Below are 13,909 nucleotides of genomic sequence, written 5' to 3'. Positions count from 1 at the left end.
CGGCGCGAAGATTGTGCAAATGACGGGTGCAGAAAAATACATAATTTGTCATAAAAAGTCAACATGCGTCCATTTAATGTTGTGTTTATTGTTCTATTACTAAAGAGGTTGGACGCTATTAGGTGAAGAAGTGCTCACCGCCCTTCCTTAAACTGTGAACCAAGCCGCATTGACTCCACTCAGACAATGCGGCCGCCATCCTGATTTCTTCAGGACAAAAAGATTTCATTGATACCCTCTGTTCTATTACTAATAATAATAATAATATATTCATTGACATGTTTTATTTTTCAAGTAAATGGGTAACGTTTTTTAGTCATCTTTACACGATTTAAGAACTAATTCCCCCGTCACCATCACAAAACAAATTGACGTCTTCACAGCTCGACGTTCGCTCTCCGATTGATTATTTGCCATTTCATTGAAGTACCGTCTTAATAGTGTTTGAATGATTATAAATTATTAAGTGTTTATGTAAGTATGTATGATCATATAAAAAAGCTATGTAAATAAGTACTTTGAGAGTACATTTTTATATAAAATATCGGAAACAACAGCTGTATTATTAGCTTGCTTTATGTCATAGTCTATCATAGATAATCAGGCTATGGAAAATAAGCGATGGCGGATATAATAAGAGACGAAGAGGTAATGGTATTCTATTGTGTCGAAAATCATGTTGGGCAACCCACCGAACCAACAATCAAACGAATCAAAGAAAAAGCAACGTGAAGTTGGCCGCTTTGCAAAACCGAATCGTTTCGCAAGCAGGGAAAGCGAATCTCGACAGTCGACATTGCAATTTGTATTTATTATATTTAACTTAGTATTATATTTTGTCATTGACGTTATTGTTAATTTTATTCGTGCATTGTTTGTAACCCGTATGGCGTATATGAATCTCTTAAAATCTATTCAGAAGATCGATCCCGAAGTAGGTTAAATAAGACAATAGATTAGACAAGAAAGACAATTAATACCTCTTTGACTAAAAGTTAAAACGATTAGGTATGCCAATTATAAAATGTGATACAGAGTATTTCTTATTAAGATTTTGAGATTGTGCTTACTCTCTATTTATTTATATACATAGTTGTATTCAACTTAACAAAATAATATTATTTACTTACTTATACATAAAATAGTTTCATAAAAACTCCAAAAAATCATTAACACGTAGGTTTTTTCTTTTTTCTTAAATCTTATTTTTCATACTTTTGCGATCTGAAGTATTTTTCATTTACCAGGTAAGTACCTAGTAGGGTGCTTATGGGAGATATAATATTATAATATGTTTACCAGTGGCTAAAACCGAGTAAGTAATTATCTATAGTAATTAATACATTCACTGCTGACCAGTTAATTTCTTTTTAATTACCACATTTAAATATCATGTTAATTATATCTAATGGCCAACTAATGCAAACGCGCCAGTCGCGTTGTCAGCACCAAATGAGTTAATGCATGGAAAACTGTGGGTAAGTAACCTCATAAGATAATATGCATATCACAATACAATAATGGAATACTTATAAAATAATTTTTTTCTTAGAAAAAAAAAACTTTTTTTGTGTACTTATAAGATTCTGAATCTGTGTTATTTATTAAATAGGTGCGGCGATATGTATTTTCATACAAATATTAGTTACGGGTACAGACCAATAATTGTATAATATTTAAATTGTGTCGCTCGTTTCTCACATTATAGGTAGACACGTCTTAGTTGCATTAATTCCATAGAAAAAACTATCCGTTGCAATTATTGAATTGCATTGAGTTTAGCAAATACATTTTTTTATAAAATGCATATTATATCACTTGGAGTAAAACAGGTGTCGCAAAATAATAAAAATAAGATGTAATAAATAATACGTATACCTACTTAAGTCCTTATATTTTATAAATTATCGTGATTACAAAAAAACAATGAATCTTTTGAAAAGATTAGCAAATCCTCATATTTCAACATTTTTGTAAGTGAAGGTAAACTTTAAAATTTGATAATCGTTGAGTATAGATCAGTGATGCAAAAATGACAAGTAAGTACGTATCTACTCCATCACCAAGTGTTCCATAGATAGAATATGAATGTGATCATGTTTGTATTTCTAGTTTAGTATCTACATTCTACAACCTACATCATTATTTTTCAACACTATTACCCAGTGGTGTACATTTAAATATACACTATGGTTGTGTACCACTGGTATAGATAGTTTTACTTGCCTTATTATAACGTACAGTCTTTCACGTAGGTAGGCAGGTACTAGGACGTCAACAAAGCTATGCCTAGGTACATGATATGGAGAATACCTTGTCATTAATAATACCAATTCAGCCCCGTATTATAGGTATCTACTAAATCGATTTCGGGTCAAATCATATTTAGTAATGTAGCAAAAACCAGTTTAGATTTTCAAATATCATAATCTTAATATCTAGCGCAAAGGTTGTCGACTGAAATAAAATACGATTGTAATTTTTATTTTAGCCGTGAGTATTTTTATGATGACGTGTGATTTCAGTGTTGCTATCACAAAAATATCCTACGTATTATGTAGACAAAGTGGTATTAAATAATTTCGCTGTCGAGAATGATTATTTTTCATGGGAAATTATCATGAGCCCGGGGGCCATTCTCGTAAACTTAACCAAGCCCAATAAATACGGAGAACTTAAATTTGTAAACAACAATATCAGATATAAAATATAATAACGTTTTAGTGATTTACAAACCAATTTGAATGGACTACTCGTATCTCATAATATTATTTCCACCTATGTTATTTGAAATCTCTACCTACAGCGATTAGTTTTTTTTTGTTGTCCAAATTGATTTCAAGACAGGATAATAATGGAGGCCGAAACATTCTTTGGTAAGTATTTAGTAACTACATAAAAGTCTATCATTTAAATTGCTAGTAAATTAATTAACTTCGAATAGGTACTGGGATTTAAAAAAAAATACACCAATACGGTGATAAACCAACTTCCAACAGAGTTAAATAAACCCGGTTGGACAATCCAATGTCAGTTTTGACTTTGAGCAACGTTGCCAACTCTCATTGACAAAAATATGACAGATTATAGTATTTGGGTAGGAACCTCAGTTAAGAACATAAATTAGACAGCAGATATAATGCTTCCCAACAATCCCAACTAATAAATAAGTAACCTACCACTAAAATTAATTAATGTGAGATACCTACACGAAATGTGGTAGGTACCTAGGTAATCGCTTAATTTAATATCGTATGGTGGGTACATTTAAGATTACATTTTTAATAAATATGGTACAAAACGTAAATCAAGAATAATTCTATTTTAAGCTGTTTGTATTGTTAAAACTGCTAGACTTAACGGCATAATATGCCAGGTGCCAATTTTTCAGACTCGATCTGGCAAGAAAAACACAAAATATTTTCACATTGTCTTTTTTTAAATGTATATATTTATTTTATTTAAAAAAGACACATTGAGCACATACCAAATTATGAAACCAAGACGTACACAACATGCCATTTAGAATAGCACAGGTAAACAAATTAGTAGAAAAAAATACAAATTAAACAATAAAATAGAATTTTAAACACAAAATACGACATTATCAAGAGTCGGCATTTAAGTACTTGGTAGAATTCCATTGTACAACATAATAATATCGTCTCTGTTCTGGCAGAACACACTAACTGGAGAATACTAGTTTTGAGTAATTTGACTTTGAAGTTGTTAAAATGTTTGAAATAATGGTCTATCATGTGAGTTTATTAAGTAATCGTAAAAAGGGTGACTTTAAAATAAAGACTGTTTATTTATTAAGAAGGTTTCCAGACGGTAAAGTTTGAAATAAGGAACATTTTGGTACTAACTCAATATGTATTTTTTTCGAATTAGTGTTTTCTGCCAGAACAGTGACGATATAAATTACCTATGCTCCCGCTACCGCTTAAAAATACTATATAACGTAAAAAAATAGAAAATTATATTTTAATTCTGAGCGTCTAGTGCGAGCACTTTGGGCGAGCACTAGCGAAATGTACTTTGGTCTCGAACATTTGTAGGCGAATGCGTTCGCTCGCCCACAAACCAAACGCACGGCACGTAGCTTCATTTAGCAATGCAACGGGTGGCGTCTAGATGTATCTATAGTCTATGCCTATGCTAAGTTCTGACTTGCCTGTTCTTCAAGCCGACCGGATTCCGGCGTCCTGGAAGGCCGCTAAATACAATCTACAGAGTGTATACGGCGGAGCTACGGGATGCTGGTTTGACCTGGAACGAAGCAAGAAGACTGGCGAGCGACAGGGATTCTTGGAGGCGCCGCGTTGTGTCCATATGCTCCAGTTAAGGGGCGGATAGTTAGAAGATAGATAGATAGAAGAAAGAAGTTCTACATATTGTTTTTACGTCGATAGCTATTTCGGTTAAGTACCTATATAAACTCACAGAATGAGACGGTCTCTCCATTACCATAAGGACCATCCAAGAAAAAATCTACGTAGGACTTTACATGTATTAATTTACATTCCTATAGGTAAGTAACAATATACTTAATACATAATTACATGTTCAAGAATGGTGCAATTTTTAAAAAATGTAAGTATGCATTTAAATGTCATTTTCATATACGATTTACCGAAAATATATCATATTATATAAAAACGCATTACGGTCAAGAGTCCATCTATAATAAGTAATTACAATATGCATTATTTACGCTCAATTCATAATTATTGTGAGATTATTCCATAGAATAACAATCGGTAATAATCAGTAATCGGTCCATGTAAATATATAACTTGCCTAATCCTTTTAGTTCAATATCTTATGGGAAGCGAATTTAGCCTTTGGCCAGCAGTACCTACGTCTTCTGCCAGGAGCCAGTCTCAAAAATCGAACAAGGATAGCCCCCATCAGACTAAGAGCCATGATATGGCGCAATGGGGTTCATTGACCCATATATGCACATATTTTCAAGACATGTCAACTAAATAAAAACTAAATCCTATGAGTTAATGGACATGGTGTTATCTCTGTTAACTTCTGGAGCGACGAAGATGAAAAACAAATATGTAAGCTGTTTATAAGATAAATAATAATTTGTTTGTTTACTATATTATGAAGGCATTAATGTAGATTAATGTAGATTTCAGCCCAATTACATAACTACTTATTGTATTTATAATATCGGCGGTACGCGATCAAACAAGTTTGGAGACCACTACTTTAATCAGTCAGCTTTTTAGTCAATGGTAAAATAAAGACGGATCAAACCACAGAATAAATAAATATATAATTCAGATAGACTATACCCCAATACACTACATTTTGAAGCATGGTTTTGAATGTGTAAGTGTCCTAAGAAAATGAAGCACACATTATAGACATGCAATAGTGTGTGTTTTAACCTTGAAATACACCAATATTGAATGAGCGTCAGTACATAAACCGAGAGCAGTTGTAAGAACGAATGGCAAGCTTAGTGACGTATTCTTGACACTTTAAGTTTATCCCATATTCTTCCACACTCGAGATCGGTTGCCTATTACTCCACATCTGTTAGGTTAGGTTAGTTCCCATTGATTCTGTGTTCCCTGGATCAAACTGTATAAATGTATGACTCAGTGTAATCTGTTAATGCCTAGTCCAGGCCGAATAAATTTATACAAGATTTGTACCGTCCGCGTTGGAATACAAAATTCGTCTCTGTTCTGGCAGAACACACTAACTGGAGAGTACTAGTTTTGAGTAATTTGACTTTGAAGTTGTTAAAAAGTTTGAAATAATGGTCTATCATGTGAGTTTATTATGTAATCGTAAAAAGGATGACTTTAAAATAAAGGCTGTTTATTTATTAAGAAGGTTTCCAGACGGTAAGTTTGAAATAAAGAACATTTTGGTAGGTACTAACTCAATATGTAATTTTTTGGAATTAGTGTCTTCTGCCAGAACAGTGACGAATGTACATGGGACATTTAAAAAAATTAAAATGTTCGCGTACAAATGTTCGTTACCTACCAGTTTGTATACCATGTTTATTAATTGTTCCCGCGCATCTTGGCTTGGACTAGGTTAGGCATTAGCAATACTTACGGTTAATCAAAAAATTCGCTTCGGTTACAAAATTTCATACAAAAGATTTAAATTTCAACATGTACGTAAATACGTGTACCTGCTACCTAGTTAGGCACATAGGTATTCAACGTTATTAACTAAAAATATGGCACGTGAGAAAAATAATATTGCAACGATGGGCACTTTCGATTTTTTTCATAGTATAAGCAATCAAATTAACCATGGTATTTATGCGTAGATAGCATGGTCTTCATTCTGTTATTTCAATAATAGGCACATGTCAGTGGCGAAGGAGGTAGACTGTAAAGATCCGACATAAATAGTGCAGTGCACACAAAATTTTGACAACCATAATGAAAATTCAATTAAAACCTACCTCTAAATCAAACCATAATAGATATTAGTTAGAAAATATTCTTATATCTATAAAATATCGAAAATAATGACATTAAACTATACATAACATTAGATATTTTATAGAAAGTAGAAGAATATTTTGGTACAAGGTACAAGTCTGTTTACTAGAAGCCAGGCGGGATCAGCGGCAATTTTCATTGCCGATTTGGTCAAAATTCATGAATTCAAGAATGATAACCTAACCTTACTTAACATAACATAGCCTAACCTAACAAATAATCCAGTATATCGTAAACAGACAAGAACCGAATATTTTTTATCTAAGTATGTATTATGGTTTGGTCAGGGTTTAATCTTAATCGAATATTGTATTATTAGTTCAATGAAAACAAAGAAGTATGACTGAAAAAGTGTGTATTATTCTTGTCGGATATCCAAAGCCTGCCACTACTATTACGGTTTGGTCTAGGCAAGGTTTAATTTAATTTAAAAAACTAACCAATTCCATCTGCAATAGTTATTCTAAGTTCAATGAAAATAAATATGTATGACTGTCAAAGTGTAGTGTGCTCTATTTGTGTCTAATCTCCACAGCCTACCTCCACCCTTCGCCACTGGTATATCGTCTCTGTTCTGGCAGAACACACAACTGAAGAATACTAGTTTTGAGTAATTTGACTTTGAAGTTGTTAAAATGTTTGAAATGGTCTATCATGTGAGTTTATTAAGTAATCGTAAAAAGGATGACTTTAAAATAAAGACTATTTATTTATTAAGAATATTTCCAGACGGTAAAGTTTGAAATAAGGTACATGTTGGTATAACTAACTCAATATGTCATTTTTTTAATTAGTGTCTTCTGCTAGAACAGTGACGATATGTAGTAAAGTACCCATATCGGTTTCCTCGTATTTATCATGTGACATTGGTGATACCACAGAAAAGAAAAATGTTCCCTGGGTGATACTTATGTATTCAAAGTGGATGGACACTACCTGAAACCGGTTCCGATCAAGAATAGGTTGTACCTAAAAAGTGTTCGATACTATATTATAACAAACCTCACAAAATGATTGAGTGTGAAAGGATATAGAAAAGTAAGTACATATGTATGCACACGTACCTACTTAAAGCTCAATCAAACAAGTTTATACGTGCATCAGATGCACGGTCAGGGTAAATGACACGTAAATCAGAGCGTCCGTTCGCACAAAATAAAACAATTAATAAATAACAACACTGGGGTGGGGTATCATTTTTACATGCAATAGATCTTTACCAATATAGTATTTCATATTATGTTTCACGTTTTAGTTTAATATCAGTGGACTTCATTTTTTTATCAAAAAATAAACTGGGCTCTAAATCCACATTATTTGATAGTGATCTTGATTTGATGTTTTGTATCTGTGCCAAATGAGTTGATTTTCTCACTTCACTCGCCTCACCTATCGGGTAAAGATTTTATCTTACGTATACATCGAATAAAATCTATATAATAAAATATGCACGGATAAGTAATACAAATTATTATGTATTTATCTCGCGAAAAATTGTTGACCTTCGACATCCTTTAGCGAAAAGTTCATGGTCCAACTTTGATGAGAATATCATGTTAATCAGACGAGCTCGCCTTTCACAACAACGTTTAATTTGATTGCATACTTGCATCTAACTGTTATAAAAAGATTCGTCACGATTTCGATATTTTAAATTTAAATAAGTAAAATAAATAAATAATTGAATCAAGTTATGATGTCGTTTTAGTAGAAGTTTTATATACCTAATATATATTGTGAAATGTGGAGATAGGCTGTTAAGATACGACATAAATTAATAGTGCACACTATACTTTGTCAGTCATGTCATATGTATTTGTTTTCATTGAACTAACACTACAATTTGCAGATAGTGTTCTTAAGTTTTTGAAAATCAATTAAATCCTGCCTAAACCAAAACAAAATAGTTTTGGTATGACTATGGGCGATTCGACAAAAATAATGCACACTTTTCAGTCATACTTATTTCTTTTCGTTCAATTACGATATTATTACATATTAGGTAATATGATGTTGGTTAGTTTTTTTTTAATTCATAAAACATAATAGATAAAAATTATTCTTCCATCTATAAAATATCCAAAATCATGTATGATTTAATGGTATAATTTGAGATATTTATAGATAGACGAATATTTTTTGACTTGGTTTACGTGGGATTAAATTTATTTTTAATAAATAACTACTTAACACTATCTGCAAATTGTAGTCTAACTTCAATGACTAATAAGTATGACCACAGAAAAGAAAATTTCTGAGTTCCCTGAGTATGACTGACAAAGTTTAGTCTGCACTATTTATGTCGGATCTTAACAGCTCCATCTTTCACCAGTGTTATATTTATAACAGATTAATTACAGCAAAATATTGGTAAGTAAGTATCTGTGAATGAAAATATGAAAAAGGTTATGAAAATTGTCGCGCCCCAAGAAAGAAGGAACATGACACAAGATACATGGTTACATGTAAATTCTACGTATTACTTTCATAGTTCACCAAGAGCTGTCGTGCCGGAAAGATTGAGATTAAAAAAATACCGCGTTGTTTGTGGAGCATTGCTGATAATAATTTCTGATTATATTAGATTCAATGAAAACATTAATTTGTTATTGATTTGTATCAAATATCTGATAATAAAGCTGTCATTATTATCAGATATTTTTGATAGGTGCGACTTGATACTCACTAAAGATCTACCATCGTAAGTTGGCAGCCGGTCGAATTTGAAACTAAAATTGTCCATCGAGGATAAATTTGTTACAAATGCCATTTAATTTTACAACATGTTTCTCGAATTATGGATTGCATAATATTTGTACAGAAATCTACTACCAATAAAAAAATTATAAATTACCATTTTTTTGTTAGTTATGGTAATATTCTCAATGTCATACTAGCGCCCTCGCTGAAATGCCAATTTATGATGGTAGATCTATAGCACCTAGGTACCAGAGGTTTATATATTATATATATAGGTATATTATATTATTTTTATTTTATATATATATTATAAAAATATAGATACCTGCGATATGATTGTATTTCTATTTTTTTTACCTAGCTATTTCCATCTACCTTTCCCTTGGATTCCGGTGGGTTTTATTACGTATTTTGCTTTAAATGTTTCATTAATAAGTACATGAATTTGATCTAAATGCTATACGGTTATCGGTTTTCGATACAATATCTCACAGTGAAGTATGATATGGCCAACTACAACTACAATTTTATCTGGGCACGAAGATAAGTTATATCTCAGGCTGTAACAAGGTTTAACTTATGAGTGTGTAAGAATATGGGATACACTTAAACACGTGTTAAAGAATATGTTATTTTCAATAATAAATAATAATATGCATTCAAAGTTTGTCACGTAAATGTAGCGTAGGTACTACACTCAATATTGAGGGCAGTTGGCATGCTTTGTTATACTTGGGTTTTATGGCCTGACCATCATAAAGTATCCTGCTTCAAAACCTTGGTCCATGGCGATGGTTATTACATTTTTATTTATTGATCTGTTCTGTGGTTAACACTTTATTGGAGTATCAGTGCATCGACCAATGTCCAAATACTCTTAGAAAAATTCGTAGGAGCTGATAAAGTAGTTATTATTAGAAAATAGTTAAAAGCACAGAATAGATGGTTAGTAGATTTTCAAAAATAAACAAAAATCAGCGATTTGAACATGTCAACCATTGACAGTAGATAACCTGCCTATTGAAACTTTTGATCAATATTAAATTAGGTTACTTTGATATAGACCTTAGAGTTTAGACTATAGATACATTTATAGACACGGTTTTTTTCTATATTTTGCATCTTCAAGCGTTATGCACATTCGCATAGGGTAAATATAAACCGAACATAGATTGGGTACTATTAGATTTACTTATTGATTACATTTGCGAATCGAAATTCAAATTACATCAAATATTTACCATAAAGTAGGTTGTACCTATTTATTTTTAATTTATTATTCAAGTATCTATTGATAATAAATATTCTTTCAATAACATTGTTCTGAACAAAGACGTCGAGAGAACTTTCTCTATTCTTGGGTTTTGCACAATATTAATTCAAATATTATTGTTTATTTTAATATCATAATATTTGGCATGTCCGGGTGCAGTTAATCAAATAATTATCAGTCAGCATCCGAACGAGATTTCAAACATTTTGTGTTTACATTCAAAATAAACATCTCGCTATTAAAGTCCAGATTTGTGATTACTACGATTCAAGAGAATCTCGAATACCTATATGTTGAAACTAAAAAGAATGTACATAATAAATAGTATTATGCTAATAAATAATATACATGTCATATAATATGTAATTATTGTAGGACATATTATCATTATAACATTATTATTTATTATACAATGAATGAATTTCATGTTTAGTCAGTTGGTAAGTAAGCACAGAGATCTTTTATTTCGAAGGGAAAAATCTACCCGCGCCGAAACCATTGTTTATGTTTACATTTTATTTTATTTTGTAAGTACCTATTCAAATCTCTTGGCACACTACAATTTCATTGAATAAACTGTACAAGGTATCCGGAATTCCGGGTTGAAATATCGTCAATCAATCATTGTAATTATAATGTCAAGTGTTGGTCCATACCTTCTGAGGCTGACAGGCTGAAACGGGTAGGCGTGCTGCTGCAAGGGCGGAGGTGGCAGAGGCTGCGGCTGCGCATGGAGCGAATACGCATGCGGAAGTGTACTGTAGGGCGGAGGTAACGGCGGAGGACCGGAAACCCTGGTCGCCGGAGGAGCACCGCCATTCCCCGGCTCCTCCGTCTGCGAGCCCCAAGTCCTGAGCGCCGGCAGAGCCGCACATCCTGAAACCACTTCACCGTTCACACTGATGACCCCCACATCGTGGGAACGACGACCCCCGTCGCTCCCGATCACGCTCAATCTACACCCATTATTATTGGAGACAGTATCCTGGATACCCTCGACACTTGCACTCTGAATGACACTCGCGTGAACAACGTTGCTAACACTCGCCGTCGTATGGCTGATCGTCTGCTGCAGGACGTTGGAATCGGGAGACGGCTGATGCAGGGAAACTACTACACTCGCGGGGTGCGCGTTGGTGGCCCGGCCGTGCGCGGGCGCCGGAACGGTCAACCGCATGTCGACCGCGCGCGACAACTCTCCATAGCGAGTAGCGGTTCGCGAATGAGGCGGGCTCGCGCAGGGGCCGCTCTCTCCGGCCGACTCCGCCAGCGAAGCACCGTCCTCTCCCCCCCTGCACTCGTACGGCTGCCACAGCAGGCAAGATAGGGCCTCGTCGGCGTCTCGGTGTTGTACCGCGGCGCGCCGGGGTCTCTCAGGTAGACGGTAATCGTAACAACTCTGCGATTTGGGCACTGAAGATAGCGCCTCCGACCTGGCTGCGGCTATCGCGTAGTAGGACTTTGAAAAGTTTTCAATGGGCCCGACTGAATAATGAGGAGAAAATCCCCGCAGCGGTGTTGTCCTTTCACTACTCTGTGCAGAAACTCCGACAGAATTACTCTCGAGAGACGTTTTATCGATCGTGTTATGTATGCCGAAAGATACTCTATTGTTTGGAATACACTTTTGCAACGTTTCACAATATGCCTCGTCGCGAGCGTGACTTTTGAATGAATTATTATTATGTTCAATTTCCAACGTAGCGTTGGAGGCCAATTTGGTTTGAAATGACCTTGAGGGATAAGCTCTTTTAGAGCACTGCGCAACACTTTCTCGGCTACCATCATTATGAATATATCTACTAGGACTAATATTTCCACATAAACTATTAAAAGTACTTGCAGATGAAGCGTTAGAAATGTTATCAGCATCTCCAGGAAAATTTGTTCTACTCTCGACAGGACAATAAAAGAAATCTGTGTATTCGTTCGGATTCGTGAAGGTTCGTCGATTTCTTTTACGGATATTACGTACGGCTTGTCTAGTATCTCTATCAGATTCCAAGTCATCCCGGAGAATACTAGAACTCTGAGAACTGACATTAGCTTCAGGAGATGGAATCTGTCCTGCGTCAGCAGAGATTGTTGATGCTTTTGGTGTTGCTCCAGAACTATTTGCTTCGTCTTCACTTCTATCACATTTAGTATCAAAATATATACATTTATAGGAACTAGAAACGGGGCCCTCATCAAATTCGTCATAAATAATATCATCAGGTCTAAGAGCGGGACAATTGACGTTTGCGAATCCAGAATACGATTTGAACCCTTTACGTGGAGATGGATTGGATGAGACATCATTTCCATTCTTCTTATCGTTACTGACTTTTCTCCCACTCTTATTGCCTTCCGATATTGTTTTACCAGTCCTTCCAGCACCATTTTCCACGACCACATCATTGTCAATGCGTACATCATTAGATAAATTCGATTCAGATATTTTACAATCAGCATTCGAAGACTGGGGAGAGCCATTCTGTCCTTCGGTGGACATTGAAGACCTGGATGATACATCGTCGATGTATTCAATTGTATTGTCGAGTCTCTTATCTGGTGAAGAGACAAATCGTGCCGATAAAGACTTAAATTTCTTTTTGTCTTTGGTGTCGACTTCATGGAGAATATTGCCGTTCGGCGATTTGACCCGAATATCTTCCGTTGATGTTTCCAATGCGATTTCGGTGTCATACGGGACAAATATGGAAGGCGGGTGGTAGATATCCTCGGCAGGATGCTGGTTGATGACGACGGTCGGATTCTGAGGGTCGCAGGGCGCCAAGGCGCGGGCGGAGATGCCATCAGCCCGCATTGGCTAATCGGCTACATGCTCCTCACCTTACACCCTTGCCAGCATGCTAAATCTGAAATACAGAAAAGGGGCAATTTTATTAATATGACCAATTAATTAACATGTATATTAAAAAGAATACTAAACATAATATTATTATTACATATGCGTAGAGTTGGGTATTTCCCGAGAAAATCTCAATCTCGAGATTCGTAATTTCCAGAAAACAATTCTCGAGAATTCCCGAAACCCAACTCTACATATGACTAATTAGTACAGATTGTTGTAGGAATCTGAATAATACCATTTACTCATTACTGCAATATTTAGCTTTCTTTAATTAATTCTTATATTCAATTTAAATACGTTGCTGTGAAAATAATATCAATCCGTCAAAATTACATAATTATATTTATTATTATTAAATTGAGGAATCAGTTACAAGTTAAATCAATCTTTTACGTTCCCCTGTGCTGAATCCCTTTTACGCATAAATAAGTAGGTATGCGCAGTGATTGGAAAACTGTTAAAAACTATTTTTTGTTCAAATGCCACTAATTGTTGTCATTCACATTCAGTATATCATATCGTCGTCCTGAAATCATACGGTGGTATGTAAAAATATAATTAAATCCTAAGATTTTATCCTCACACAAT

At 34.4% G+C, this 13,909-nt stretch overlaps 1 protein-coding gene across 1 annotated transcript in view; it reads right to left on the bottom strand.

Annotated features, from left to right (window-relative positions):
* The window catches only part of LOC147070113 (uncharacterized), a 239,868-nt gene extending 228,186 nt beyond the window's left edge, over positions 1–11,682 (bottom strand). Inside the window, exon 1 of the mRNA XM_085950052.1 lies at positions 11,121–11,682. Coding sequence (XP_085806178.1) covers positions 11,121–11,641 — 521 coding nt within the window. The 5' untranslated portion in view covers positions 11,642–11,682. The remainder of the gene's footprint in view (positions 1–11,120) is intronic.
* Between the last annotated feature and the right edge of the window lie 2,227 nt (positions 11,683–13,909).

The sequence above is a fragment of the Rhyacophila brunnea genome, unplaced genomic scaffold (genome assembly GCF_057557595.1).
Source record: "Rhyacophila brunnea isolate RB1 unplaced genomic scaffold, BYU_Rbru_1.0 scaffold_22, whole genome shotgun sequence".
NCBI classification, from domain to species: Eukaryota; Metazoa; Arthropoda; class Insecta; order Trichoptera; family Rhyacophilidae; genus Rhyacophila; species Rhyacophila brunnea.
This window is presented reverse-complemented; position numbering and strand designations above follow the sequence as displayed.